At 56.1% G+C, this 27,558-nt stretch overlaps 1 protein-coding gene across 5 annotated transcripts in view; it reads left to right on the top strand.

The window, feature by feature from the left end:
- The window catches only part of FMNL3 (formin like 3), a 53,848-nt gene extending 26,307 nt beyond the window's left edge, over nucleotides 1–27,541 (top strand). The window contains exons 2-27 of one of the 5 annotated variants that reach the window (XM_037136278.2): nucleotides 6,135–6,218; nucleotides 8,029–8,109; nucleotides 8,379–8,455; nucleotides 11,571–11,654; nucleotides 14,274–14,426; nucleotides 15,628–15,736; nucleotides 15,909–15,985; nucleotides 16,312–16,405; nucleotides 17,504–17,578; nucleotides 18,743–18,853; nucleotides 19,161–19,307; nucleotides 19,720–19,821; nucleotides 20,777–21,056; nucleotides 21,511–21,579; nucleotides 21,669–21,793; nucleotides 21,970–22,172; nucleotides 22,883–23,117; nucleotides 23,250–23,318; nucleotides 23,446–23,526; nucleotides 23,631–23,760; nucleotides 24,398–24,558; nucleotides 24,860–24,961; nucleotides 25,304–25,396; nucleotides 25,674–25,797; nucleotides 25,925–26,041; nucleotides 26,665–26,751. In XM_037136278.2, the coding sequence (XP_036992173.1) occupies nucleotides 6,135–6,218; nucleotides 8,029–8,109; nucleotides 8,379–8,455; nucleotides 11,571–11,654; nucleotides 14,274–14,426; nucleotides 15,628–15,736; nucleotides 15,909–15,985; nucleotides 16,312–16,405; nucleotides 17,504–17,578; nucleotides 18,743–18,853; nucleotides 19,161–19,307; nucleotides 19,720–19,821; nucleotides 20,777–21,056; nucleotides 21,511–21,579; nucleotides 21,669–21,793; nucleotides 21,970–22,172; nucleotides 22,883–23,117; nucleotides 23,250–23,318; nucleotides 23,446–23,526; nucleotides 23,631–23,760; nucleotides 24,398–24,558; nucleotides 24,860–24,961; nucleotides 25,304–25,396; nucleotides 25,674–25,797; nucleotides 25,925–26,016 (2,958 nt within the window). In that variant the 3' untranslated portion in view covers nucleotides 26,017–26,041; nucleotides 26,665–26,751. Of the gene's footprint in view, nucleotides 1–6,134; nucleotides 6,219–8,028; nucleotides 8,110–8,378; nucleotides 8,456–11,570; nucleotides 11,655–14,273; nucleotides 14,427–15,627; nucleotides 15,737–15,908; nucleotides 15,986–16,311; nucleotides 16,406–17,503; nucleotides 17,579–18,742; nucleotides 18,854–19,157; nucleotides 19,308–19,719; nucleotides 19,822–20,776; nucleotides 21,057–21,510; nucleotides 21,580–21,668; nucleotides 21,794–21,969; nucleotides 22,173–22,882; nucleotides 23,118–23,249; nucleotides 23,319–23,445; nucleotides 23,527–23,630; nucleotides 23,761–24,397; nucleotides 24,559–24,859; nucleotides 24,962–25,303; nucleotides 25,397–25,673; nucleotides 25,798–25,924; nucleotides 26,042–26,664 lie in introns of all 5 variants that reach the window. The other 4 variants (XM_037136264.2, XM_037136271.2, XM_037136284.2 and 1 more) reach the window with 4 other exon arrangements.
- The last annotated feature ends 17 nt before the right edge of the window (nucleotides 27,542–27,558 follow it).

Raw genomic sequence — 27,558 nt, 5'->3', positions numbered from 1 at the left:
GTGCAGGGCACTCTGCCTGCTCTCACGCTGGCAGACGGCCAAAGTAGCCTTGCTGGAGAAGCATCGGATCCACCCCTTGCTGCTTCTTTCTGTATAGGTTTTTATCACTAGACTGCTTGCTGGTTCCCTCTGCTGTAGCTCTTGGTCCCAGAACTGCTTGCAGCTGGAGTTCCTCTTCCCCTTTTCCCAGCTCCCTGGAGTCACCCCACCCCTCCCCAAGCACGGCGGTATTCCACTGCCTCCTAGTCTCAGAGGAAACCTGAGAGGGGTTGGGGGGGGGCGGGTAAAGGATTGCTCCGTCCTCAGAGTGCTGAGAAACAGGTGCTGAAGTGGGGACAGAGGCCAAGAGAGACAGATAGACAGACACATCCAGAAGCAGGAGGGTGGCTGCCACCACACTGCACAGGCTTTTCACGAGGAAGGGGAAGGGAAATGTGTTGAACACCCACAGTGTTCCAGGCAAATACAGACGTAAAATGTTTATCGTTTAATCCTCACAAAGCCCCGGGAAGGAGCATCATCTCTTTTATGCACGAGTTCCCTGAGGCTCAGCACCCGGAAGACCCCCAAGTTGCCTGGCACCAGTTCCATGTTCCGTTCCGTGCCCCCTGCTCCAAGACAGCTGCGCCTCCTGCCTGCTCAGCAAGGGTCTCAGTGAGGAGGCAGCAAGGACTCAGCCTGCCTTCTGCCTTCCCAGCGCCCGCAGTCCCTGTGGAGCCTCTGAGTGTCCAGGAAGCAAACCCATGCCTGAGACCGGAACCTCATCAGGTTTGCTCCCTGGCTGTCCCCGGAACTCGGGCAGTTGTCCTTCATCAGGGCAGAGCAGCTTCCTCAGGACGTAGGAGCCCCGACACCCTTGTCTGGCAGGGAGAGAATTGCCCTGGCCAGGCCCCGCACCCCGTGGCCAATTTCTTGTGAGGGTGCTGGAGGCTGGGGGCATTCTCACTACCCACTTTAGTCCATCACACTTCAGTCCCAAACAAGCAGAGAAGGCTGGCCTCTTAGTCTGGAAAGGGCCACGCAGAATTGGAGACCGGAGCACGTGGACCTGCGGTCGGAGCTGATTCGTGCCTCTGCCACCTGCTTCCACACTTTGGGGGTTCGTTGCTTCTGCGCATCTCAAGTTTGAGCCAGCTCCCTGACATGCCTCTTCCGTGCTTCAGGCTAGCAGTCCCAGGCCGGTGACTTTGTTCTGTATTTGAAGTCCCAGGGGCACGAAGCATTTCCTCACCAGTTCGCCTGGTGGGGAAGTGCAAGGCTGTAGCAGCTGGCAGTGGGTGGCTGAGGGAGGAAGCTGGCGTAGACAGGATGTGATGTTTGCCACAGCAGTGCGCGCTCCCTGCTCCCTCCCCAGTGGCTTTCTTCTAGGGGTGACAATAGAAAACTATGTTCATGACACCTACTTGGGATAAACGGGCAGGTGACAGTGATGTGCTTCAGACGTGCACGGAGCACAGTGTCTGCTCCGCTCTCCCTTGGGTTCAGCTGGCAGTGGCCTGGCCCTGGGTAGGTATAGGAGACCTCGCTTTGGGCCCACCTTTGACCTTTGGGTCCCTGTTGTGGCCTTCTGCCCTTGTTCTGCTATCCCCATAGACACGCCAAGGTTGGCCCTTAGCCAAGTAGATCCAGAGAGAACCTTCGGGCTGTATTTGCACCGTCCCACCCCAGCCATCCCTACTACATCAGCAGTGGGGGTTCCGCTGGCCCCTCTCTGCCGGGCAAGTTCAGGCAGATTCCTACGCAGCGGAGGCCCGGGCAGAGAGGCGTGGTGTGGGGTGTCTTCTCCCTCCTGTCTTCTCTCTCCCCCCCCAAGTCTTTATTTCTAAATCCCACCATACCTAAATGCTGACCGGAGATCCCAACCCTGCTTTCTTTAATGAGCCGTAGTGACCCCATTTCCCGCCACGATCTGGGCCCATCGCTTAGACTGGGACATCTTCACCATAGGTTTACTGTCCATTTACTCTTCACTGGGTGCCGATCACAGCGTTACGTGTTTTGGGGGTTGGAGGCCATACAAATGGACAGCCCTCTAGAGGCTAGACGAGCCTTCACCTGCTTCAGTAGGGTGTGTGTAGGTAAAGGCATCATAGATACGTGTGATAGAAATAAATGTTTCAGGATTTCCTTTCAGCCTCCTGCTTCTTTTATAGTCATGCAGGGCCCGCATGACTCCTCAGTGCACACAATTCTTGTCCCCAGGGATGAGGACGTCAGGGAGTGGGCAGAGATAAACCAAGTGCTCACGCTTGGGTTTCCAGGGAGTTAGAGCTGGACTCAGCGCAGTCGGTAAAGGAGAGAAAGATGAGAGGAGGGCCCTCCAGGTGGCCAGCAGCGTGCGTGCCGGGGATGAGGCAGGATCTGTGGGAAGGCACGTGGGCTATCATACAGCTATGATAGTCAGACAGGGGATCGTATTTGACTCAAGAGTGTGGGGGCAGGGGCGGGTGCAGGGATCTGCCTTTAGAGGCAAGGGCTGTGACCTAAAACGAGGCAGCCGGACTGGGTAGCAGAGAGGCTTGGCTGGGTGGTGAGAAAGGCCACTGCCCTGGTGCGGCCAGGTCACACACAGGTGCCTCGGGCTTCACCTGCTCACTCACCTGCACTTTTGTTCGTTTATTCGTTCAGCAAACAGTAGTGAACAAGATAAAAGGATGGTGTGTCCTTGTATATTCTAGATTAGGGTGTCTCAACAAGGGGTCAGGACACTTTACTGTGTCTTAATTAATTGGGAGGTGTGTGTGTCATAAGTAATTTGCTACTAATAATTAAAGTACTAAAGTTTTGTAATTTATTTCTTAAAAATATTCTGAGCAGTTATCTTTATGCTAATGTCCTTATTCACTTGTGTCCTGACGTGGGGCACAGGGGTAGAGTTGTCACACCTTCGCAGGTGGCAGGTGGCTCAGGACTGGCCCACGGGTGTGCGTGGTGCAGGGAGGCCACCCCTCGCTCAAGCCAGAGGGGAAAAGCAGATTGAAAGCCTCTGGGTTTTTGTTTTTGTTTGAGATTTTATTTATTTGTCTTTAGAGGGGAAGGGAAGGAGAGAGGGAAAGAAATATCAATGTATGGTTGCCTCTCATGTGTCCCCTCCTGGGAGCTGGCCTGCAACCCAGGCACGTGCCCTGACTGGGAATCAAACCACAATCCTTTGGTTTGCAGGCCCGTGCTCAGTCCATTGAACTACACCAGCCAGGGCGAAAGCTTCTGTTTTAAACTGGTGGCTTTCAAACTTTCTTGACCTGTCCCACATGAAGAAACACATTTCTCAGCATGACTTGTGTGTGTATGTGTGTGTGTGTGTGTGTGTGTGTTGTGTCTGTGTGTGTGTGTCTGTGTCTGTGTGGTCTGTCCAGAAAAAGTCCAGCCATTCCTAATATACAATGAGAATGGTTTTCGTGACATTGATGTAACCTGGCAGCCAAGGAGAGTGGACTGGAATGCACATGCGTGAACAATGACGACTTAACTGTACTAGTCAGTGGGGGCGGTAAATGCTAGTGAGTGAGCACGTGTACTGTGTAGCCATGGCATTCAAAATGACTGAGTAAGTCGAACAATGAATCTGCATCAAATTTTGGTTTAAGCTTTAACATTCTTCCATGGAAACTATATTTGGCTGATTCAGAAGGCTGCAGCTGTGGGCAACTGGTGATTGGCAGCTTCATCACAACAATGTACCCGCTCAGGCATCACGTCTTGTGCAGAGTTTTTTTTGTGAAACTTCAAATCTCCCAGGTGACTCAGCCCCCCTACAACCCAGATTTGGTGCCCTGTGACTTCTTTCTGGCTTTTCCCAAAATGAAAATTCCCTTTGAAAGGGAAGAGATTCCAGACCATTGATGAGGTTCAGGAAAATACTACAGGGCAGCTGATGGTGATTGGGAGAACTGTGTGAGGTCCCGAGGTGCCTACTTTGAGGGGGACTGAGGTGTCATTGTCCTGTGTACAGTGCTTCTTGTATCTTGTATCTTCTTTCATACATGTCTCTGTTTTTCTTTTCTTTTTTTTTTAAGATGCTCTTTTTTTTATTTTTTTTAAATTGATTATGCTGTTACAGTTGTTCTATTCCCCCCTTCATTCCCCTCCACCCTGCCCCCCATCCCCACCATTACCCCCCTTTAGTTTATGTCCATGTGTCTCAAGTCCTTTAGGTTCTATATTTCCCATGCTATTCTTGCCCCCCCTTCTATTTTCTATCTACTGTCTATGCTACTTATTTTCTGTACCTTCTCCCCCCATCTCCTCCTCCCACTCCCCTGTTGCTAACCCTCCTTGAGATCTTCATTTCTATATTTCCACTCCTGATCTAGCTGTCCTTTTAGTTTGCTTTCGTTTTAGGTGTGGTTGTTAATAACTGTGAGCTTGTTGTCCTTTCACTGTTCATGTTTCTTTAACTTCTTTTTCTTAGATAAGTCCCTTTAACATTTCATATAATAAGGGCTTGGTGATGATGAACTCCTTGAATTTGGTCTTACCTGAGAAGCACCTTATCTGTCCTTCCATTCTAAATGAAAGTTTTGCTGGATAGAGCAATCTTGGTTGTAGGTCTTTAGATTTCATGACTTGGAATATTTCTTTCCAGCCCCTTCTTGCCTGTAAGGTCTCTTTTGAGAAATCTGCTGACAGTCTGATGGGGACTCCTTTGTAGGTGATGTCCCCTTAGCTCTTTTTGCTGCTTCTAGGATTCTCTCCTTCATTTTAATTTTGGCTAATGTAATTATGATATGCCTTGGTGTGTTTCTTCTTGAGTCCAAATTTTTTGGTACTCTCTGGGCTTCTTGGATTTCTTGGAAGTCTATTTCCTTTGCCAGATTGGGGAAATTTTCTTTTATTATTTGTTCAAATAGTTTTTCCACTGGTGGCTGTGCCTTTCCCCCTTCTGGTACCTGTATAATTCGGATGTTGGAACGTTTAAAGATGTCCTGGAGGTTCCTAAGACTCTCCTCATTTCTTTGAATTCTTGCTCCTTGACTCTTTTCTGTTTGGCCATTATTTGCTTTCTTCTGGTCCACTCCATTGATTTGAGTCCCAGTTTCCTTTTCATCTCTATGGGTTTTCTGTGGAATTCCATTCATTTCCCTTAATTTAGCCTTCATATGTTTCTCTAATTTGTTGCTATAATCAACCAGATCTGTGAGGAAGCTGATGACCAGTGTTTTAAACTGTGCGTCTGAGAGTTTTGCTATTTCTTCGTCGCTTAGATTTATCTCTGGGGCTTTGAGGTCTCCCTGCGACATTTTTGGTCTGTTCTGGCCCTTTAAATGTGAGAAACTGCGCCTTGGACTCCCAGGTCGCTGGGTTTTGACGCTGTATGTGGGGGTGTGGTCAGAGCGGGGAAATGGCGGCGCCCTGTATCGCCGCTGCGGCCGGGCCAACCGCCCACTCCCTCACTCGCGCGCAATTAGGCTACCGCAGTCAACACGCTGCACCGCCTCCCCACTGTCTCCTCTGCAGTCGCTCACCCGGTGGGTTGCTTGGTCGCTCACTAGGTCCAATCCTGGGTTTGGAACCCGTGCGACTGGATTCCGCACCCGGGTCCGACCGAGCCCTCCTTTGCAACTCCTCACCAGACGCCGGTTTCGCCCCTTACCGGTCGGGCTGAAGAATTTGTTGTTAGCGGACTTCCGAAAAGTTCAGTTTTCCGTGTTCTGGTTGTGTTTTCTGATGCTAATATTTAGTTGTCCCTAAACTTGGTTGTGTGAGAAGGCACGGCACATCCACCTATACCTCCATCTTGGCGGAAGTCCTCTGTTTTTCTTATTACATAGCTGGGTACTTTCTGGACAGATCTTTATATGTAAATAAACTATAAAAGAAACAAAAGCTTTATGAAAACTTAATTATTCATATCTCCTACTTGCAATGAATTCTGGTGTCTCCTATCCTATTCTAGTTTAATCTGCTCATTTTCATTTAAAATAAAGATAATCTTGACATACTAAACTGATTGCACGACCTGTGGTTTTGAAAGCGCTGTTTAACCAAACAACCAAGTATGAAGGGGCAGCAGTAGGTCGTGACACCTCTGTGGGTCTTCCTTGTTAGCGATGGTGTCTGGGTGCGCGGTCTAGCTTTTCCCTCCTCTGGGTGGGGGCAGCGTTCAACCCCACTGACTTGGGTTCTCTCCTCAGAGCTCCATGAACCTGCCCCCTGACAAGGCCCGGCTCCTGCGGCAGTACGACAACGAGAAGAAGTGGGATCTGATCTGTGACCAGGTACGGAGCTCGGGGCAGGGCAGGGGGTTGTGTCTGGGGCTGAACAAGGCAGCGGCCCCGGCGGCCCTTGAGGAAGACTGGCCCGGACTCGGCCTCAGTCCGCGCCTACTTTCTGTTCCAAGAGGGCTGCCCTAGCAGAGACCGGGCTTATAGGCTGAGTTACCCTCTAGCTCCTGCAAAGTGCTGTCTTGACTTGGTCCCAATAGGCAGTAGCCAGCAGGAGGTGTGTGTAGGCCTGGGGCGGAGGGCTGTGGAGGAGTGCGTAGTTCCCAGTAGCACCTGTTCTGCCTTTCCTTGGGGCCAGGGCTGTGCCTGGCAGGGCAGTAATCCAAAGGACCACCTCTGTCTCGCTCCGCCCCGTGCCTGAGGAATAGCAGGGTTTTTCTCATTATTTACCGGCCTGAATGCATGAGAAGCCCCAATCCCAGAGTCTCCTGTCCTCAAATCTCAGAACATGAGGCTTGGAAGCTCTCTCCACATGAATAGTGTTTAGAGCCGGAAGAGAATATAGAGATTATCACTTAGCTCGGAACCAAGAACTAACACCTATGGCCTGGCTCTTTACCCCGCAGACATCTGAAGATCAAAGTCACGAGTCTGTGAATTTGGACAGGCCTGTTGGCAGGGCTGAGCGCTGGCTTTTGCTGCTTCACTTCTTGGGGGATGTGGAAGCCCCTGGTGCTGTGTAGGCAGCGTGTTTGCCCAGCGCCTGGCACAGACGAATTTATTATTACTTCTCAAGCACTGAACAAAATCATAACAGCTACCATTTATTGAGTGCTTGTATGAACCAAGCACTTTATATGTACCAAAATGTCCCCATTTAATCCCCACAACAGCCCTGGGAGGAAGGCACTGTTGTATTTCATAGATGAAGAACCGTGGTAGGCGAGGGAGCCAGGGCTCAGGCAGCCGACCCTGTGCTAACCATTGGGCTTCTCTGCTGCCCAAGTCGTGCTGCTTGACCCACGGCAGGACAGTGCCTTGGCCAGCCCAGCCCAGCCCAGGCCCCGCCCTTGCCAGCGAAGGCCCATTTCCTTGTGTTCTGTGTTAAGCAGAGTTTGTGAGCACAGTGAACGCCTGCTTGAGGTTTAGAGAACATCAGCCTTCAGTATTGAGTTTCTTTAATTGATAATCTTTCACTCGTTCCTTTTTTAAAAAATGATTTATTTTTATAGGACCGGAACACCTGGAAGTTTTTCCTGGGGTTCCCCTCAGGCCAGTGAGGGGCTGGTCCACAGTGGGAGGGGCTCGATCCCACGCCCTGTGTGGAAGGAGGCCGGGGGGACTTTGCCGAAAGCGGGCTTTGGCACTGAGGTCGCTTTGTGTTTGGGGGGCCCAGGGCCTGGCAAGGAGTAGGGAGTGTGTTTGCAGCCCTTAACTTTGTTAACTCTCAAAACCAGGCCAAAACTTCTGAGTTCAGAGCCGAGAAAGTCGAACTCCATGAGGCTGGCGGTCCTCCCCTTCCCATCCCCCCATCCATGGGTTGGCCAGGCAGCGAACACTTGCCAATCGGATCTACATTCTGGGTGCCGCTCCGAGCTGCACGATCTCTGCTTCTTTTCAGCAAGCAGCGGGCTCTTAATGGAATTTGGACATAGAAACATGTAGGCTCAGGGAGCGCCCACTGGAGTTGGGGAAGATGGCAGCAGGGGGCAAGCGCCCGAGGATAAGTCAGGAAAGGGCACCCATGGTGTGGGGCTCTGGCAACGTTAGGAGCCAGGCGACACCCGTAGGAGGCGGCCCTGCGGTCGGGAGGAGCGCGCTGCGTCCCCGGCACTCTGTGCACACACACGTGTCTCCCTTGCAGGAACGATTCCAGGTGAAAAACCCTCCCCACACTTATATCCAGAAACTCCAGAGCTTCCTGGACCCCAGTGTAACTCGGAAGGTGAGGTACAGGGCGGGGAGGCCCCGTCCTGCCGCCGTCACAGTCCCGTGGGGTTGGGAGGCAAGCTGTGGGACTCGGGGTTGGTCAGGAGCTTCTGAGCAGTGGGAGCCAGGTTTCTGGGTTCCGAGGCAGTGGGCCCTGAGTGGCTGGCTGATGACAGAGGGAAGGCCTGTGACTGCCTTCTTGTGTCCCTTCCCTTTGCTCTCCTGCCCCTTTCCTTTGTACTGTGAAGTTGGATTGATCAGTGACAGAAAATCCCGTGTTTACAGAAGTTCAGAAGGAGAGTGCAGGAGTCGACCAAAGTGCTGAGGGAGCTGGAGATCTCGCTCCGCACCAACCACATCGGGTGAGTCGGGTTTGGCCCTCAGAGCTTCTTCACCTGGCCACGCGGGTCTGGTGTCCTCTGAGGATGGTCTGCCTGTTTATCCCCCTGTGGCAGTGGGTGGCAGAGTGGCCCCTCGAATCGAATGCCTTTAGTTCCCCCGATCTTCAGACTGTTCCTTTCTGGCTTTTCTCCCCTCGGCTCTGACAGCTGCTGGCTGGATGCTGCTGGCAAGCTTGGGGCCTCTCCTGGGGTCCTCAGCCTGTGGCTTTGAGTGGAAGATATTCCCACAGCAGCTGAGACTGGAGTCTGCCTGTGGCCTGGGGCCGGGCCAGGGACGGCCCAGAGAAGGCTGGGGATGGGGAAGCATGTTGCATTGGTAGCTGGGACCTAGTTGCCAGACTATTTTGTGCCCAGAAGACTGTTTGCTTGATTTTAAGACAATCGTAAAAAGAGCAGAAGTTTCTTGAGGTACCAGGAGAGAAGATTTGAGGCATCGGGGCCAGAAATTGAATGGCTTCTGTGTTGATGGGCCCTGGCACTGCCGACCCATTGATGGGCCCCTGGGGTCTCTGATGCAGACCCAGCACTTGCTGAACAGGCAGAGGGCTGTTGCGTGGGGTACAATGAAAGATGGCAGTGGTCTCAGTTTTAGAAAACCGTAACTAGCCAGGGTATATACTGTGAAAGCGAGAGGGGGTGGAGGGGAGAGAGAGAGCACAAAGGACAATGAGGGACATCTGATAGACAGCAGCAGGCAGGACTACAGCTCTGACCGGGGGGGCTGGCACAAGTGTTGAGAACTTATAAGAGTGACAAATCTAGCTGGGGGTGAGGGTGGGGGTCCCTGGGCTGGTGCCAGCCCCAGGGTCCTGGGCTTCCTGAGAGAAGGGCCAAATGATATCATCGGTCTCCCCCTCCTGACCCAGGCAGCTGCCTACTTGTCCACGCCTCGGCTCAGCCAGCCCAGGGCCCTTGGTAGAGGCTACCTGGACGTGGCCAGCTGCTGCAGCAGCTGCGGAGGAAATGGCACAGGAGAGAACAGGAAAGGGACAGTTCCTGGCCTCGGTAGCTGTGCTCGGTGGCCAGATTTGGCTTTCATACCTCATCTGTGAACCAGATACTGAAAGCTGACCCATGGGGAATCTGCAACGAAGCCTCCATCTTTATTCAGTGACTTCTCAGAGAACCTCAGAGAAGGAAAACTGGCAGAGCCGCCTCAGCTGCCCTGCACGTGAGGCCACGAGTGAAATAGACGGCAGCTTGGAGCTCCAGCCCCAGCTCCTCCATGGGGCCTTTCCCTCCCTCCTGCTGTCCCTCCCTCTCAGGGCCTCCCGTCTTCCTTATTCAGTCTCGCTGTGTGATGATGGGGGTCTGCCTTTCTCCAGAGGACCACGGAGCAGTGTGCAACAGCCTTTCTCCCCTCCCCTCCCACCTGGTGCCTGCCCCTCTGGCCACTGGCCAGGAAGTGGGGCCGGGGCGGCATGGTGCCCAGGCCTGGGGCCTCTTGGCGGTTGCCACACGAGTAAGAGGTCTGGACCTGGGTTTGGTCCCCAGGGAACAGCTTAGTGTCTGGCACTTGAGGGGCTCCGGTCATCTGGACTGGGGCTTCTCCTGGTAGAGTCATGCAGGGGTGCCAGAATCCTTCCAGGATTTCTGGGGAGACTTTGAAAGGCTGTCTGGCTTCAGTGTGGGTGCTTCTGGGCGATGGGAGCCCAGGGAGAGGAAGGGAGAGAAGGATCCTGCGTTGGCCACAGCCTGATGGGCCCAGGACCTGTGGGAGCTGGGTGGGCAGCGGCAGCTCAGTGGGAACTCACACCCTGGAGTGGGGTGAGCTGGGAAGTGGGATTCCAGCGCCTCTGCAGCTCCTCCTCTCCCTGCTTTGTATTGGTTTCTCAGCCTTGCCTAAGTGCCCTTTAACCTCTCCTCAAAGTGTCAAGATCCCGAAAATAGCAGTGTAGACTCAGACAGGAAATGAGAAGGGGGTGGGGAGCTGGAGAGCAGACAGACAGGAAACGGGAGGCCCGTCAGCCCCCAGAGAGGAAGCTAACTTCAGGCAGCTCCGGTGTCAGTCAGCCTCAGCCAGAGCCCGCTGCCAGATCTCAGCTGGGCTCGGTGCTCCAGCCCAGCCTCTCTGGAGCTTAGGGTGTGGCTGGCAAACAGGGCGCTGGTTTCCAGCTGTAGGGGGGAAGCGTCCCTGCAGGGCTGTTGGGCACAGGTGACCGTTAAAGACCTCAAGACATTCTGCCATTCCCTTGGCTGCAGGACAGCCAGGGTTGCATTTTGACAGCGTCATGTCCCTCTGCCCTGGACGGAACCTGTCCTATAACGGTCTCCTAGGGCACACTCTTCACTGCCCTTTCAGGGATGTCGGAGCCCCAAGGGCCTGAGGACAGGGCGTTGGAGCTGCCCTGGTGTTCCGCTGTCTCTGGGTGGCTTGCTGTCCACCCTCCCACCCGGCCGGCTGTAGGGGCCCAGCTCTTCAGTCTGGCTGAGTTGACGGTCAAGGCCATTCCGGAGTTACCGAGTTTCTGACTCTTCCCCCATCCTTTTCCTGTTCTGCCAAACACAGAATTCCCACAGATCCCTCTTTGCTCACTACTTCCTAAAATACCTTTCCTTGAACTTGGTGCAGAGCCCCTAGGCTCATTAGTATGCCTCCGTTTCAGTCTCTCTCTGACCCTTCCCACCGGTCTTTTGACTGAGACGGGTCCAGTTGGGGACCTGCTGGTCTCTATCAGCCCTGCACAGGGGCCGCGGAAGATGCTCTGGATAATCCCCCAGTTCTAAGAAATGTCACTGGAAGACAGTGCACCCAGCCTCGTGCTGGACTCTAGGGGCAGAGAAGGGGACTGAGCTGGGGCCCTGGCTCAGAAGGGGCCTCCCGAAGCTCATTTAGATGGTGTGGTATTGGAAAGCCTGGGCCTTGTCCCCTTCCTGGCTTCCTGGCCTAGGGGAGGTCCCGGCCGCTGACATGGCCAAGGGTGGGTCTGCCGTGGGTTTTGATCTTCAGAATATTCCTGGCCTGGTGCTCGGTTTCGGGGAATCCCGGAGGGTATTGCTGGACCAGAGTTCCCTCTCCCTCCTCCCCCTCCCCCCACATCAGCAGAGCCCTCCACTATGTTTTCTCTATTCACAGGTGGGTGCGGGAGTTTCTGAACGATGAGAACAAAGGCCTGGATGTGCTGGTGGATTACCTGTCCTTTGCCCAATGTTCCGTCATGTGAGTACCACCCGGGGACGGGGGTGGGGGACCAGTGAGGGGGACAGAGGACACAGTCCCATTCTGATTTGAGGGGCAAGGTGAGATTGCAATAGGGAAAGTGGGACCGGGGAATTCCAGGCCAGCAGGGAGGAGCTGAGAGGCAGCCGAGTGACGAATGCGAGGCGGCTGGAGCAGAAGGTGCACTTGGGGGGCAGGAGGAGAGGGATGCAGGGAGGGAGCTCAGAATCGGAACCTGGGGGGTCCAGACTGCAGGCTGTGGGCAGTCCAGGGGGCGTCCTAGCCTCCGGGAGAGACGCCCCGGTGAGGTGGGAAGCTTCCTTGAGAAGCTCCTTTGGGTCTCCAGTTCTGCAAGGGTCACTCCAGGTTACTCCAGGAGCAGTGAGCCTGACTTTCGGCCCAGACTGAACATGAAGCATCAGGAGCCTTTTTCAAGCAGGTTGGGAGCTTGAGGGCAGTGGAAGTGAATTGACTCAGACGAGACGGTGGGGGGGGGGGGGGGGCAGTGGAAGGAACGAGGGGCTTTCAGGTCAGACAGAGCTGGGTGTGGGTCTCTGTCATTTACCGTCTGTCTGACCTCAGGCAATCTGTCTGTCCTCTTATATCAGAGGGGACCCACAGTCCAGTATTCTAAGGACTAGATGATAATGTATGTGAAGCACTTTGCAGTATTTGGAACATAAGTCTGTGCTCTGGCAGCCACTTTATCGTTCACTGTATATTCAAGGTGGTGTTCCTTACCGTAATTACCCAAATATGTGGGGCGAAGGCTTACAGTGATCGTCTACCAGAGGGCCAGCACATTCAGACTCCCACTCCAGCCTTCGCCCCAGGGTGCCCAGCCCGCCCACGCCGCCTGTGACTTTCCCTGGTTTTAGGCCTGAAAGTGCCACATCCTGGGGACTTCCTCAGCCCGGGACTCAGCCCGGGACCCAGCCTCCACTTTCCCTTTTCTTGCCACTGCCCTTGCCCCCTGGCTGCTGTCCTTGTCAAGCAGGCCTTCAGTCTCCTGTCCTTAGGTTTTGAACTAATGCCCCTCCTAGGTTTGGCCTCTGTCACCTTTTCCAGGTCATTCCATGTTACGACCAGGGGTGGCCCACACCGCATTCCTGTCCCTGCAGAAGTCCTGCCTCACAATCCTCCTGTCCCTTTAAAAATCACCTTTTTTATAGAAAGAAATGAAAAACATTTTCTGAAGTCTTTTTTTTTAAATTCAGAGCTTCTAAAGTAAAAAGATGTAGATCACTTTCCCAAATAAACCTATCTTGTTTGAAAAGCAAACAAATTCCAGCTGCTCTAAACTGAAATACACCAGGACTTCAGGAGTGTCGTGTCCACGGCAGTGCCTTTGACTCTGTTTTCAAATGACAGGTTTTGGGCAGGCGTCGGGCGGGGTAGAGGAGGGAGTGTGTGTCCGTGAACGGTGAGAGGACACGGCAGAGCCAAACGGCGTGTGCGTGAGGGCGTGTTCTGTGAACTGCTAGTGTCGGTGTAGGGAACACTGTTAGTGAGGGGGAGAAGCCACTGGAAAGCTGCCTCCCTGTGAGCGAGCCCCCGGCTGTGAGCCCCCTAAATGTCTCCTGAGCTGCGGGACTGAGCCCGCTCCTGCCTCCTTTGGGTTGCTTCCTACTTCAGAAAGCCTCTGCCTCTGTGTCTTTGCCCCCAGGGCGTGCGTGCGGAGCAGAAGGCTCTCTGGGGGCAGAGCTGGAGGAGGTGCGAGCTCAGTCCTTAGCCACCTGCAGGGGGAAAGGATAGAAAAGAGGAGCAGGCTGGCTTCTCAGAGTGCACATACCCCACTGTGAGGATAGGTAAGGGAGAAGGCTCCGTGGCTTTGTGATCTCGGACTGTCCTCCTCCCCCTGGCCGCATTCCCCAGCTGCTGAAACATCTGGTGGCAGAAGCAGGAAGTGACAAACAGAAACCATCCCAGCTCCTGTAGGGACAGACTAAGGACACCTGTCCCCATCCTGGGTGGTTCCTTCCCCCAGGGAAGCTCAGGCCCAGGGAACCTCTACTCCAGAGCACCCGGTCATGCAAAGCGGTGATGGTATAGGACCGTGATCTCCTCCTGACTGTGGAAGGCTCCCTCTCTGGGCCTGCCCGGACCCCTACATTTTCCCATTCTGCCCTCGGATTCCAGCCCAGGGCCAGCCAGGTTCCCTCAGGGCACTCACGGGCTCCTTGGGCCGCTGCCATTTCCCAAGTAGCAACACCTGCAGCTGGCGTGTTCTCCAGGGGGCAGACTCTGCGTGCAGAGCCGCAGCTTCTGTGAGATGTCCCCTCTGGGCCCCGAGAGTGCGGAAAGAGTCCAGTTCCCCATGTCCCTGTGGGCCCACGGGGATGTCACTCCTCGAGTTGCCTGGCCTGTGGGCAGCGACTGGCCGCCTCAGCAGTCCTGTTCCCTCAGACACGCTGCTGGCGCTTCCTGCGCCGCTCTGCCCTTCACCCGTGCGGTCGCCTCCCCCGGCCAGGGCTGGGCCTCTGTTGCCCAGCCCCACTTTCTCCTCTGACTGCCCTTGCTTGTTGTTGCCCTAGAAGTCTACAGAGCAGGGTGGGCTTGCTGGGGTCTTGGCACTGAACTTCTCCTGTGTCTGCGCATGTGTGTCCCTCCCTGCTCCAGGTTTGACTTTGAGGGTCTGGAGAGTGGTGACGATGGTGCATTTGACAAGCTCCGGTCCTGGAGCAGGTCCATCGAGGACCTGCAGCCACCCAGCGCCCTGTCAGCCCCCTTCACCAACAGCCTCGCTCGCTCTGCGCGCCAGTCTGTGCTCCGGTATGTGTGCTCTCGCTCTGCCCGCCTGCCCCCCGCCCCCGTCCAGGTCCTGGGGACCAGCGGTGAGTGCTCACGCTCCTCCCTCCACTCTTGCTTCCAGGCTCAGCTCTCTTGCCTTCTGCCTGCCAGTCTGTCTCTGGTCTGTCCTCTCTGTCTCCTTGACTCTGCCCAGCGGTCTGTCCTGGGTAAGTACATCGCCCTCAGCTGTGCCCACCCCACCTGGGGTTCCAGCTCTCCCCCTCCACACCCCATCTCTGGGGGCCCCTCCATTCCTCACTCTCGCTCTGCCATTCCTCCCAGTCTCTCAAGCAGGGCTTGTCCTTGCGCAGCTCCCGCGGCGTCACCAGGGGATCCAGCTCTGCCCTCCCGTTTGCTTCCCTCTGGCTCTGCACTCTGCCCCGTCAGGTGCCCGGAGAGCAGCTCCCACCGACCTGCCCGCTGCCGGCCTTCCCTTCACAGCTGCCTTTAGGCCTTTTCTCTCCAAGGCTGCAAGGTGTTCATGTGTCTGCCGTATCCTAGGAGCCGTCCTGCCCGGGGGCAGGTGGATGGACCGCCGAGCCCCCCCCCACCTGGGGCGGCTCTCCTTTGGGCCCTGTGGCCCTCTCCGTGGTCTCTGTGTCGTGTCACACTTTTCTCCTGGTCTCCTTTGGGTTTCGCCCTCTGACACTGCTCATCATTCTAGTCCTGCATAAGCAGACACCATCTGTGCTTCTCTTTCTTCCATCAAACATCACTCGGAGGGGGGTGCAGTCAGATGCAGCCCCTGGTGCTCCTGAAGCCTTTGGGGTCTGTGCTGCCTTTTCTGGGATACAGAAGCGGGACGGGAGCCAAGTGCTCCTGCCCCGGGAGTGTGTGGAAAATGAAGCCACCGGGTGGAGGAAGAGGAGGAAAGGCTCAAACGGATGCTTCCCTGGACCCATCTTGAGGACTAGGAAGGCCTACACGCCTGTTGTTGTGTTTGGGAGGACCTCTGAGCTTAGGATGGTTTGGGCACCAGCTCTAAAGCCGGAATTCTGGGTAGCAACTGACAAACCTGCTCCAGGGGGTGAAACAGCTGAGTGCCCGCCCCTGCCCCCTCTTTCTCTGGGCTGGTGGCTCAAGGTCCTCTTTCCCCCTTTTCTCCTGCCGCTGAGGGGCGGCCTGCTGTCGGGATGATGGTGAGCACTGCTAGACCCTTCACCAGCGGCCCCCTCTCCCCCAGGTATAGCACTCTACCTGGGCGCAGGGCCCTGAAGAACTCCCGCCTGGTGAGCCAGAAGGATGACGTCCACGTCTGCATCCTTTGTCTCAGAGCCATCATGAACTACCAGGTAAGGGGCACACCAGCCCCGCCCTTGGCCTCTGCTGCCTCTGCCCAGCCAGGAGCGCTAGGAGGACACCAGCTTTAGAAGAGGTTTGCTGGTGGGCCTACCGCCAAGGAGTCAAGGATCTGCCTCCCTCCCGCCCATCAAAGACTCTCCTGTTTTTTCCCCCTCACTACAGTACGGGTTCAACCTGGTCATGTCCCACCCCCATGCTGTCAACGAGATTGCACTCAGTCTCAACAACAAGAACCCAAGGTGAGCTGCTTCCCTCCCCTTTCTTCCCCACTCGGCCCAGGGCTCTGGAGATCTGGGCTCCACCGGCCCCTGGCCATGAGGTCCCATGGCCGGGGCAGTGCCCTGGTTCTGCTGGAGCAGAAGCAGTGCTCCTGGCTTCCCTCTGGTCTGCACAGCTTAGTGAGGGAGTGAGCCTGCCTTCTCCAGCCCTCTTTCCCAAACGCAGCCTCGCCCCTCCCCACTGAGGCACCTCCGCGCTCTGAAAGGACTCACCCCTTTGTGCACACGAGTGATGTGGTGGCCGTGGTGGAGGGCCACAGCGTTAATGTTCCTTCTTTGCCCTTTAGGACCAAAGCCCTTGTCTTGGAGCTCCTAGCAGCTGTGTGTTTGGTGCGGGGAGGTCATGAAATCATTCTTGCTGCCTTTGACAATTTCAAGGAGGTCAGTCTCCTGCATTCGTGTGTGTGTGCATGTTTGGCAGGGAGGAGGTGGGAGCAAGGTGGGCAAGCACCCTTTCCTGCAATCTTACGCATCCCAATGATTTTAACATCCCGGCGCTTACCTAAGTAGCCTGCCAACCACCCTCCCCCACTTCCAACAAAACCAGAACTTCAGTCTGACCAGATCATGTGCCAGGAACATTCTCGATTGGCCAGCTAAGGATTTCCTCCGATAGCTGAGGCCTCTAGTCCAGTAGTCCTGGTCTGACTGTGCATCAGAATGCCTGAAGAGCTTGTTCAGCAGACAGACTCCAGGGAGGCCCGGTGTCTGTGCTTTACCAGGCTCCCCGGGTGGTTCTGAGGCAAATCCACTGGTAGAGCCCAAGGCAGATGCCTTTGCAGTGGGAGGAGAAGGCAAACCAGGATCCTCCTGGGCTGGTGGCTGTTATTAGTGAGGGAAAGTGAGCTTGTACTTGGAATTTTCCCAGTTCTGGGCCTGGCTGTAAAACCCCCATCTGCTTGAACATAGGATTCCTCGACATCCAGCTGCAGCTGCTAGTCCCGCCCCTTCCTTCTCCTCTGTAGATGGCTTCCCTAGCATCCATTGTTCAAGCCAGGAAATGGCTCTTCCTCCTCGAAGCCAGAGCTCAGAGGAGTCTTGGGACCCCGGTCAGCACAGGGGCTTTCCTGCACCCTAGCCTCAGTCCTGCACCCCCACTAGGACCTCAGCTCCCACCTCATCAGCGCCTCCAACCTCTCTCCTTGCCCCCTCCTTCCCCCGCTCCTTCCTTGAGTAACTGGGCCACAGTGAACCCCTGTGTTTCTTCTTGGCCCACCCGCCAGAGGCACCTAAAGCTCAAACCAAGGCACAGGCTTTATCAAGCTCCCTCAGCAACTTGGTGGGGGACTGGGGAACCAGGGCAGGTGCTAGGTCCCAGGCTGTCTTCTGTCGTGTCCTGAATAGTCCATGGCATAGAGTGAGCTGTGGTTAAACTTGGTCTGAATCTGCCCCTTGGCCATGGTGTGCCTGGGAGCCAGGGCTCAGGGGCTTGAGCTCTGCCTGGGACAGGTCCTTCCACTGAGAGGTTTGATTGTTCAGGTGTGCAAGGAGATGCACCGCTTTGAGAAGCTGATGGAGTACTTCCGGAATGAGGACAGCAACATCGACTTCATGGTGAGGAACCGGCTGGGCCCGGCGGGTGGCGTGCTCCCTGAGCGCGGGGGCCCAGCTGGCAGCGGGCTTCAATATTCTGTATGGAGCCCAGAATGGTTCTCTCCTCCCAGAGAGAATGGTCCTTATCCATTTGCCCACTCCAGCTGGCATTTAGAATCTGCAAGACAATGTCATTCGGGTGTCCTGAGTCTGCCTTCTTCCCCTTTTTGGTGGCCTTTCCGTCCCTGGTTTGGGTCCTGTCTGAGCTGCTTTCCCTTTCCCAGACGCTTCCTCCAGCGTCTCTACCCTTCAGTCTCAGGTCTTCAGCCAAGTAGGGGTGTCTTAAGAAGTACCTGCTGCCCTGGCTGGTGTGGCTCAGTGGATTGAGTGCAACCCTGAAAACCAAAGGGTTGCTGGTTCGATTCCCTGTCAGGGCACATGCCTGGGTTACAGGCCGGTTCCCCAGTAGGGGGCACGAGAGAAGCAACCACACACTGATGTTTCTCTCCCTCTCTTTCTCTCTCTAAAAATAGATAAATAAAATCTTTTTTTTTTAAGTACCTGTTGATATGCAGAGGAAATCAAAGTAGTAGCTTCATTTACATCTACTTCCCATGTAATTTACCTATCTTAATACACTGAGTATTAAGTTTGATATCTTTAAAGATTTTATTTATTTAATTTTAGAGAGAGGAGAAGAGGAAAGGGAGAGAAACATCTATATGTGGTTACCTCTTGAGTGCCCCCTACTGGGGACCTGTCCTGCAACCCTTTGGTTCACAGCCCACACTCAATCCACTGAACTATACCAGCCAGGGCTTAATTTTGATGTCTTTAAAGTTAGAATTCTCTTTTGCTCCCAGAAAGAGGTAACTTTTTTATTCACTGCTTTTTAATTTATTTTTATTTTTTAAGAGTGGGAAAGAAACATCATTGTGTGGTCGCCTCCCATGTGTCCCCCACTGGGGACCCGGCCTGCAACCCAGGCATGTGCCCTGACTAGGAATTGAACCAGCGACCCTTTGCTTCATAGGCCTGCACTCAATCCACTGAGCCACACCAGCCAGTGCATATTCACTGCTTTTGATTATGCACCTGAGGACGCTGGTTCTGACAGCCCACCACCCCGCCTCTTCGTCTCTCCTGCCCTTCTTGTCTCTGTCTGTCGGGGCGCCTCTTCCGCAGGTGGCCTGCATGCAGTTTATCAACATAGTGGTGCACTCGGTGGAGGATATGAACTTCCGGGTCCACCTGCAGTATGAGTTCACTAAGCTGGGGCTGGAGGAGTTCCTGCAGGTGAGCCGGGCTTGAGTCCTCACAGGGCGACGAGCTCTGGGGCAAAGGGCCAGCTTAGCCATATCATGAAGGGTTTTTCTTTTATGAAAGCCTAGTCGGGGCTGCCCCTGGAACCCCGCCTGTCTTCTCCGGCATGGGACTCAGACCCTCCCGCAGAGGGCACCCCAGGCAGGCCGCTCCACGGGGTGAGAATCTGGTACCCCACAGCAGGGACTCCCTGGGTTCGAGGCTCTAGGAAGTGACCGTGGAGGGCCACGTCTTTCTCGGGAGGCTCCCCAGCTATGACTCCCTCTGCTCTCCCCAGAAGTCGAGGCACACAGAGAGCGAGAAGCTGCAAGTGCAGATCCAGGCGTATCTGGAGAATGTGTTCGACGTGGGGGGGTTGTTGGAAGATGCTGAGACCAAGAACGTGGCCCTGGAGAAGGTGGAGGAACTGGAGGAGCATGTGTCCCATGTAGGTGGTCCTCTTCTGCTGCCAGAGCCACTGTTGTGGGGGCCGGGGATGGGGACATCTGAGTTCCAGGAACCCTGAGCCGACCTACCTACCCCCAGATTGAGCCCAGGGAAGCCTTGGGCACCCCCGGGGCTCTAAGGCATGCTTGGGCCAAGGCACTGGATCACCCAGAAACTGGAACACACACTGACCTCCGAGACTGGGTGTGAGGTGATACCCGGCTTGAGAGAGTCAGGTACCACCATTTGTCTTGTCCTGTCTCATGTGGTCTCAGACCCTGCGTCCACGGAAGCGATGTAGGGAAGCCACCAGGCCACGCTGCCTGTGCGGCCCGGGTCCTGACTGGGGTTCAGGCTGTACCGAGTGCCGAGGCTTTAGGGCCAGCCCTGGATCTGCCCTTTTCATCCTGCAGCTCACAGAGAAGCTTCTGGACCTAGAGAATGAGAACATGATGCGGGTGGCGGAGCTGGAGAAGCAGCTGCTGCAGCGGGATAAGGAGCTAGAGAGTATCAAGGTACCAAGTAGTCAGGGGAGGCAGGCCCCGGCCCCTGGCTGCTGCTGGCGCCAGGGCCTGGGGATCATTGTTTTTCTTACCTGAGTCACGTCAAGTCATTGAAAATGTAGATCTTGATTCATGACCTTGAGACACTCAGATGAGGATGGGCTGATGATTTCACCCCATTTTTTGGTGGGAGGGAAGCCAGAGTGGGCCAGACATGCACAGAAGAGGTGGGAGCGTACATGGCATCCGCGGGCTCCTGCGGGGTCCAGGGCTGTTCCTGCCAGCCCATCCTGCCACTTTCCCCACCCCCTGCACTGCCGGTGCTGCCCCCACCCCTGCGTCAGGAGCAGGTGCAGAGAAGCCCGGCTGATATTAGGATACCCACCAAGTCTCCTAAACCGGAAGAGCAGGGTCCCCTCATCTTTCAGTGTCTTCTCTGTCCCCTCAGCTAACTTTTTGTTTGTTATAAAATTAATCACGCCCCAGCCTACGTTCCTTCCAGAGGAATACAGTTGTGCTTCATACAGACCTGCTGAGAGCCCTGCTAGGAGTCTGCAGCGCTGCATTGGGAGTACGGAGGCTACACAGATGGCTGAGGCAGGATCTTGTCTGTAGGGGGCGCCCAATTGAGCGAGTACACAGGCCAAGAGAAATGAGAGCAGTGCCCACGCAGAGGGCTGACAGCTGCATAGCAGGCTGGCGGTGGGTCAGGAAGAGTTACACAGGGGCATCTTCTGCCGGGGCTTTGAGGGACCAGTGAGACTAAGGCTGGAGTGGAGAGGAAGGACACGGCAGGATTCTTTGCTCCCTGCCAACTTCCTCTGGTCCCCACCCGGTTTTCTTGGGCTGCTTCTGGGCACCCTCCCAGACACCCTAACTGGGAGACCCCTGGATAGGAAGTGTCACTCAGGGGCAGTGACCGCTGTGCCTTCAGCCCTCTTTTCTGAATGCTGCACCTGCCCACCAGGAGACTTATGAGAACACGAGCCACCAGGTGCACACCCTGCGGCGGCTCATCAAGGAGAAGGAGGAGGCGTTCCAACGTCGATGCCACTTGGAGCCCAATGCCCGGGACTTGGAGTCGGTGGGCAGTGAGGCCCTGGCCCGGGTGGGCTCTGTGGAGCTGAGCACAGGCCTGCCATCCTCCGACCTGGACCTGCTGGCTCCAGCCCCGCCCCCCGAGGAGGCTGTCCCTCTGCCTCCTCCACCCGCTCCTCCCCTGCCCCCTCCACCTCCCCCTTTACCAGGTAAGCAGGACCCTGGGAGCTGGGAGGGGCAGTCTCATTGTGGGGCCAGACCAGAACCCCAGTTGGCAGTGCCTGCCCCAGGGAGAAGCTGGGGACATGGCTGGAAGGATGTGAAGGCAGGTGGGAGAGGGTTGAGGGGGTGGTCTAGAATCTGAGGGAAGCTCAAGTTACCAGGGAAGGATGTCTAAGGGTGGACATGGACCTGTTTTAAGGGTCATAAAGTTGCTGCTCCTGGTTCCTCTGAAGACAGCCACAGGGAGGGCTTAGATCGAAGCCAGAGACAGTGGGTTGGAGACCACCAAGGCCTGCCCCGTGGGAGTTAGGACCCCTGGGAGCCACTGGGGCCAGGAATGCAGGCAGCTTCCTTCCCTGAGAGACTTTAAGGCCAGGCTGGCCGGGCAGAGGGGAGGGGCCTCTGCAGAGCCTCTCGGCCACTGTGCAATTCTCCCCTCAGGCAAGTGTCCCCCAGCCCCGCCTCTGCCCGGTGCTGCTCCCTCTGTGGTGTTGACAGTAGGCCTGTCAGGTGAGTGTCCCCAGGGATCTGGGCAGAGCTAGCAGGACCATGGGAGTGTGTCCTCAGCCCCTGCCTCTCTGACCCTCCTTCCAAATCAGCCATTCGCATCAAGAAACCTATCAAGACCAAGTTCCGGCTGCCAGTCTTCAACTGGACAGCACTGAAACCCAACCAGATCAGTGGCACTGTCTTCAGCGAACTTGATGATGAGAAGATCTTGGAGGTAGCGGGGCCAGGGGCCCTGAGGGGGAAGGTGGAGGCTGGGGACCAGGTTTCCCTCCCGGCCAGGCCCCCTGCCTCGGAAAAGCCCTCCAACTCAGCCAGCCGTGACCCAGAGCTGAGCTGATGCTGCTGGGACTGAGAGGCCACAGCACTTTTCTTCTCCTCAACTCTTGCCAGGACCTGGACCTGGACAAGTTCGAAGAACTGTTTAAGACAAAAGCCCAGGGCCCTGCCCTTGACCTCATCTGCTCTAAGAACAAGACGGCACAGAAGGCTGCCAGCAAGGTGACCCTGTTGGAAGCCAATCGTGCCAAGAACCTGGCCATCACTCTGCGTAAGGCCGGCCGCTCAGCTGAGGAGATCTGCAGAGCTGTCCACACGTGAGGCTCCCACTGACCAGGCCCTGGTCCCCAGCCAGTTGGAAACCCAGTTCTCCACCTCGGACCCCGGCCTTCCCTGGATTCCCAGGCAATGGCAGAACTGTCTCACACCCCTTAGTCATCCACTGGGTTGACCAGAACTTACTGCATCCGTGCTGTGTGCCAGGCACTGTGTGAGATGCTGGGGATTTGTCCCAGACCTGCACCCAATGGACTCCCAGTCTGGCAGAAACAGTCTGGGAACACTGGGTGATAACCATGAAAGTGATGGAGATACAGGCAGCTTTGGGAGAACAAGGATGGCTAGGTAGCTAAGTGGGTCATCAGGGAAGACTTCCCAGAGGAGGTGATGATGTCTTACCTGCGACCTGAAGGAAGTATATGAAATCCAGTTCACGTCCTGGAGAGAGAAGCATGGTGCCTTTGTGAAAGGAGGGAAGTAGGAGAGACAGGGTAGGAAGGCAGGCAGAAGTCCTGGTGGTTGGGCCTCCTAAGCCACGCTCAGTGTTTAAGACTTCTCCCTAAGAGAGAGGGAGGCATGGAAGAGTTCTCAAGCAGGGCATGGAATGTTCCCCTAGGGCGGTCCTCTGCCTCTGGCTCTGTCCTGCTCACAGACCTCATCCTCAGCCCTCCTAGGAGCTGGAGAGTAAAGGAATGATGGATAGTGTGGGCAGATGCCAGACCTGAAGGGCCTCCTCCCTCCTGCACAGGTATGACCTACAGACACTACCTGTGGACTTCGTGGAGTGCCTGATGCGCTTCCTGCCCACGGAGGCCGAAGTGAAGCTGCTGCGGCAATACGAGCGGGAGCGACAGCCCTTGGAGGAGCTGGCGGCTGAGGACCGCTTCATGCTGCTCTTCAGCAAGGTCGAACGGCTGACCCAGCGAATGGCTGGCATGGCCTTCCTGGGCAACTTCCAGGACAACCTGCAGATGCTCACGCCGGTAGGGTCCCCACTCAGTCGTGGTCACCTGCCGCTCCCTCTCCACTGTCCACCTGCTAGTCACCTCCCAGCCCCTCGCTGACTTTGCCCTTTCCTGGCCTGGGGTTGCTCAGCTCTTCGTCTTGCCTTCCAGCAACTCAATGCCATCATTGCAGCCTCTGCCTCTGTCAAGTCCTCACAGAAGCTGAAGCAGATGCTGGAGGTGCGGAGATGTTGTGGATGGGGGTGCTGATGGCTCCCGGGTCCTGGGTGGGACCTGGGCCCATACAGAGAAGAGGAAGGAGCCCTCGGGGCTGGGCCTGACCCCCTCCCACACATCTTTTGGACAGATCATACTTGCACTGGGGAACTACATGAACAGCAGCAAGCGGGGGGCTGTGTACGGCTTCAAGCTCCAGAGCCTGGATCTGGTAAGATGGTGGGGACAGTCGGGGGCCAGGAGCCCTGGGGGACGGCAGCTGTGGAGCCAGCGTGTTAAGTACTCTCCCATTGCTCCTTGTCCCGCCCCCCTTAGCTGCTGGACACCAAGTCCACTGACAGGAAAATGACACTGCTGCATTTTATCGCCTTGACGGTGAAGGAGAAATACCCAGACCTGGCCAACTTCTGGCACGAGCTGCACTTTGTGGAGAAGGCTGCAGCAGGTGAGGGAGGGGCCTGCCCCCTTGTTGGGCTCAGGACAATCCCAGGAAGGTCTGAGGAGGTGGAACACTTGGGTCTCTTTGTTTCTGGATTTTGTTGTCTGTTTTCTGACCACTTCAAAGCTTTCCGCTGGGGCCATGGGAGGGGCCACCCAGAGCCTTCCTGCAGGCGCCAGACCCAGTGAAGCCTCTCTCACCTGGGTGGGTGGGAGCAGGCAGAGGGAGGCCGCAGTGGCTCTCCACCCCTGACTCCTGCAGGCTGGGCCAAGACTGCGTTTCTCTGTGATGTATGGGAAGTGCTTAGAAAGTCCATAAAGCCCCTCAGACGTAAGGGGCTGCTCTTCCCATCCCACTCATGAAAACTGGGCAGGCCAGAGGCAGCTCCATGTTGGAGACCAGCAGTCTCTCTGGCTTGCCTTCCTTTGCTCTTTGGGGTTGTGAATTCCCAGCCTCCATTCACTCTTCTCGCCCCTCTGAGAGCCTGGTGTGTCTCTCCGTGTCTGCCTGGGTGGCTCAGGAAGACAGAGGGCCTGCATGAGCCCATGCTGAGGGGTAGGGCCAGAGTTCGCTGTGGCCCTGGGCTGGGAGGTGGACATGTTGGGCCCCGGGCAGGCCTTAGCCAGGGCTCTGGCAACTGCAGTGTCCCTGGAGAACGTGCTGCTGGATGTGAAGGAGCTGGGCCGGGGCATGGAGCTGATTCGGAGGGAGTGCAGTATCCATGACAACAGCGTCCTTCGGAACTTCCTCAGCACCAATGAGGGCAAACTGGACAAGCTCCAGCGCGATGCCAAGACGGCTGAGGTGAGCACAGAGTGGAGGCTGGCAGGAGCAACCGGGATTAAGGCACTATGTCCCTCTTGGTGGGCGTACTTTGGGTTCTTGGATCAAAGAACTTTTATCAAGTGCTGGCCGGCTGGCTGATGTGGGGAAAGTGGGTATGGAGGCGCGCAGTCAGCTGCCTCTGGGAGCATACCCTAGGGAAAGCGGCAGCCCGGCCCTTTTCCAGCCTTTGGGGTCTGGGTGCTGCTGTGGGCCTCCTGTCCCTGGTGGGGAGCCCAGCTTCACCTCTGCCGGGCTGACGCCTCCTGCCCTGGCTCCCCAGGAGGCCTACAATGCCGTGGTGCGCTACTTCGGTGAGAGTCCCAAGACCACACCTCCTTCCGTATTCTTCCCAGTGTTTGTCCGATTCATTCGTTCTTACAAGGTAAACAGGAGAGAGACTTTTAAAGAAAAAAAAGCTGAGAGAAAACTAATGGATGGAGAGAGGGCTGGGCTTCACGTCTGGGCTTTTCCCTTCTCCTCTGAGCCCTGGGAGGGAGCCATGGAAGCTGGCCACAGGCCTTAGCTGTGAACTGGTGGGCAGGGTGGGGGCCCAGGCCCTTCCTGTCATTGTTTGGGGCAGGAAGTGCCCCTCCAGAGGGTGGCCACTTGGGGTTGCTGGTCCCACTGCCACCCACTCTCCACCCTCAGCGTCAGCCGCTCTCAGCACAACTTGTGTGAGCCTCACAAGCCCCCCCCCCACACACACATACACCATGGTTCTTAGGAAGCAGAACAAGAGAACGAAGCCCGAAAGAAGCAGGAGGAGGTAATGCGGGAGAAGCAGCTGGCTCAGGAAGCCAAGAAACTGGATGCCAAGGTGGGTGGGACCAGAGGAGGAGCCTGAAGGAAATGGGGGATTAGGAGGGGGCGGAGCAAACGAGAGGGGGTGGAAAATGAGCACACAGACCACCCAGAGGGCCTGAGGCTGGCGTCCAAAGGAATGGAGACAGGGCCTTTGGGGTGGGGGATTCCCGGCAGGATAGGGGTGGGCTGCCACGCACAGTTAAGGGCCGTCTCAGACTGCATCCTGGAGCAGGAACCGTCCCCATGGCAGGTTAGTAATGAGTCCCTTCCCTTCAAACGCTTGGCCCTAGACCCCATCCCAGCGGAACAAGTGGCAACAGCAGGAGCTAATTGCAGAATTGAGGCGGCGCCAGGCCAAGGAGCACCGGCCTGTGTATGAGGGGAAAGATGGTACCATTGAGGACATCATCACAGGTGGGGCTCTCTTCTCCCTGGGGCCCGGGTGTTGGGCCCCGCCCCCAAAACCTAGTCATACACTTTGGGTTCTCTACCCACCTCACCCGGTGGAGCCTGACCACAGTGTCTCTCTCCTGGGCCACAGTGCTGAAGAGTGTTCCTTTCACGGCCCGTACTGCCAAGAGAGGCTCACGCTTCTTCTGCGATGCAGCCCACCATGATGAGTCAAACTGTTAGCCCCCAAGGCTGGGGTCCTTGCCAGGTACCAGGCACTGCAGCTGCCCTCTGCATGACTTGGCACCATCCTCTGGCTGCCTCTTGGTGATGGGGACACACACTTCCCTCCCTGCATGCCCCATGCTCTGAGAAGTGTGGCTTATGCCCTGCATGTGCCCTCAGGGAAGTGATATCTCTCCCACTAATGCTGTCTTAGCTTCTACTAAGACCCAGGGGTAGGGACCAGGCCACTGCCTCCAATGGCTGAGCCTGAGGCTCTGTTATTGGGCTTGGGTATCCTCTGTGCTTGTTCCTCTCTTGAGATCCTTCCTCGTGAGAGCACTGGCAGTAGCTGCTGCCCAGGGACTTCAGATGTCCTTGACTCATTTGCCAACATCCAGTCTGCTGGGGGTCTCTTCCCAGTTTCTGGTTCTTGCTGAGCCTACCCTGTTTCTGCCACTGCCCAGTGGCCTCCAGTCACCCCCAGCTGGCCCTCCAAAAACGCAGAGCCCCAGCCATCTCCTCACCTTCCCCTCCAGCGTCTCTGAACTCCTTCCTCATCCCACTCGTGGCTGGCTCTTCTCTGGCCCTGTCTTCGAGATGCTCCTACAGAGTGGGCCTGGCCTGGCCGCTGCCTGGCCTGTTCACAGACCTCTGTCTCCCCCGCAGGCCTCCAGCACCAGCCTATTGTCATTCGCCACCAAGCCAGGATTCTGGCCCCTCCCGGCGTCCACCCTCGGGCTCCAGGCCCCCACTGAGACCCTGTAGGAGGCAGAAGCACTTCAACTCCAAGTCCTACGAGTCCAACCAGTGGACCCGGAGCCCTGGAATCGGCCAAGAGCCCCACAGCGGGCCGTGCTGCTCCCAACCCAGCTCCCACCCCAGCTCCCAAAGCTGCATCTTTTCTGCTGCTACTGTGGGCACTAGGTCTCTTGGGGCCTTGGTTGGCCCAGGTGCCTCCAGTACTGCACTTTGCCCCCAAGGTCTTAAACGTCATTTCCTGAAGGGTTGCCAAGGGTCCGCTCAGGGCCGGAAAAAAAACATTTCCAACTTTAGCCTCCACAGCAGCACCTAGGCCTCTGTTGTTAAAGCTGGAGGGACCAGAGGAAGCAGCCATCCCTTCTCTCTCACAGCCCTGCGGTCAGCTGTGGCCTGCACATGTCCAGGTTTGGGGAGGCCTGGGGCCCCCTCAGCTGTGCCCATGGCAAGAGTGGAGAGAGAGATGCCAGCCTTGCTGCCCTGGGCCCTTTCCATTCCAGGCTGTCCTTGCTGTGGTGGGCAGAGGGGCCCTTTCTGCCCCAGCCCCGGGGCAGCTAGAGGGAGGGAGTGCCAAGAACTTTGCCTCCTTTCTTCAGCTAGGTTTTCTGAGGGGGCAGAAGGCATGGTAGTCTTAGCTGGCTATATTCTCAGTCCCCTGCCTGTTTATTAGCCCCTGGAAAGGGAATACAGGGACCCACTCCTTTTTGTATATGGATCACCTCCCTTCTCTCTTGTATATAAACCCTAGCCCTTCTTTCTCTCAACAAAGGCTTGAAGCACCAGGCCAGACTCTGTCTCCTCTTT

Source organism: Artibeus jamaicensis, unplaced genomic scaffold (genome assembly GCF_021234435.1).
Source record: "Artibeus jamaicensis isolate MK-2021 breed Jamaican fruit bat unplaced genomic scaffold, CSHL_Jam_final contig_233, whole genome shotgun sequence".
Taxonomy (NCBI): Eukaryota; Metazoa; Chordata; class Mammalia; order Chiroptera; family Phyllostomidae; genus Artibeus; species Artibeus jamaicensis.
Note: the sequence above shows the minus strand (reverse complement) of the source record. Positions and strands in the feature narration are given on the sequence as shown.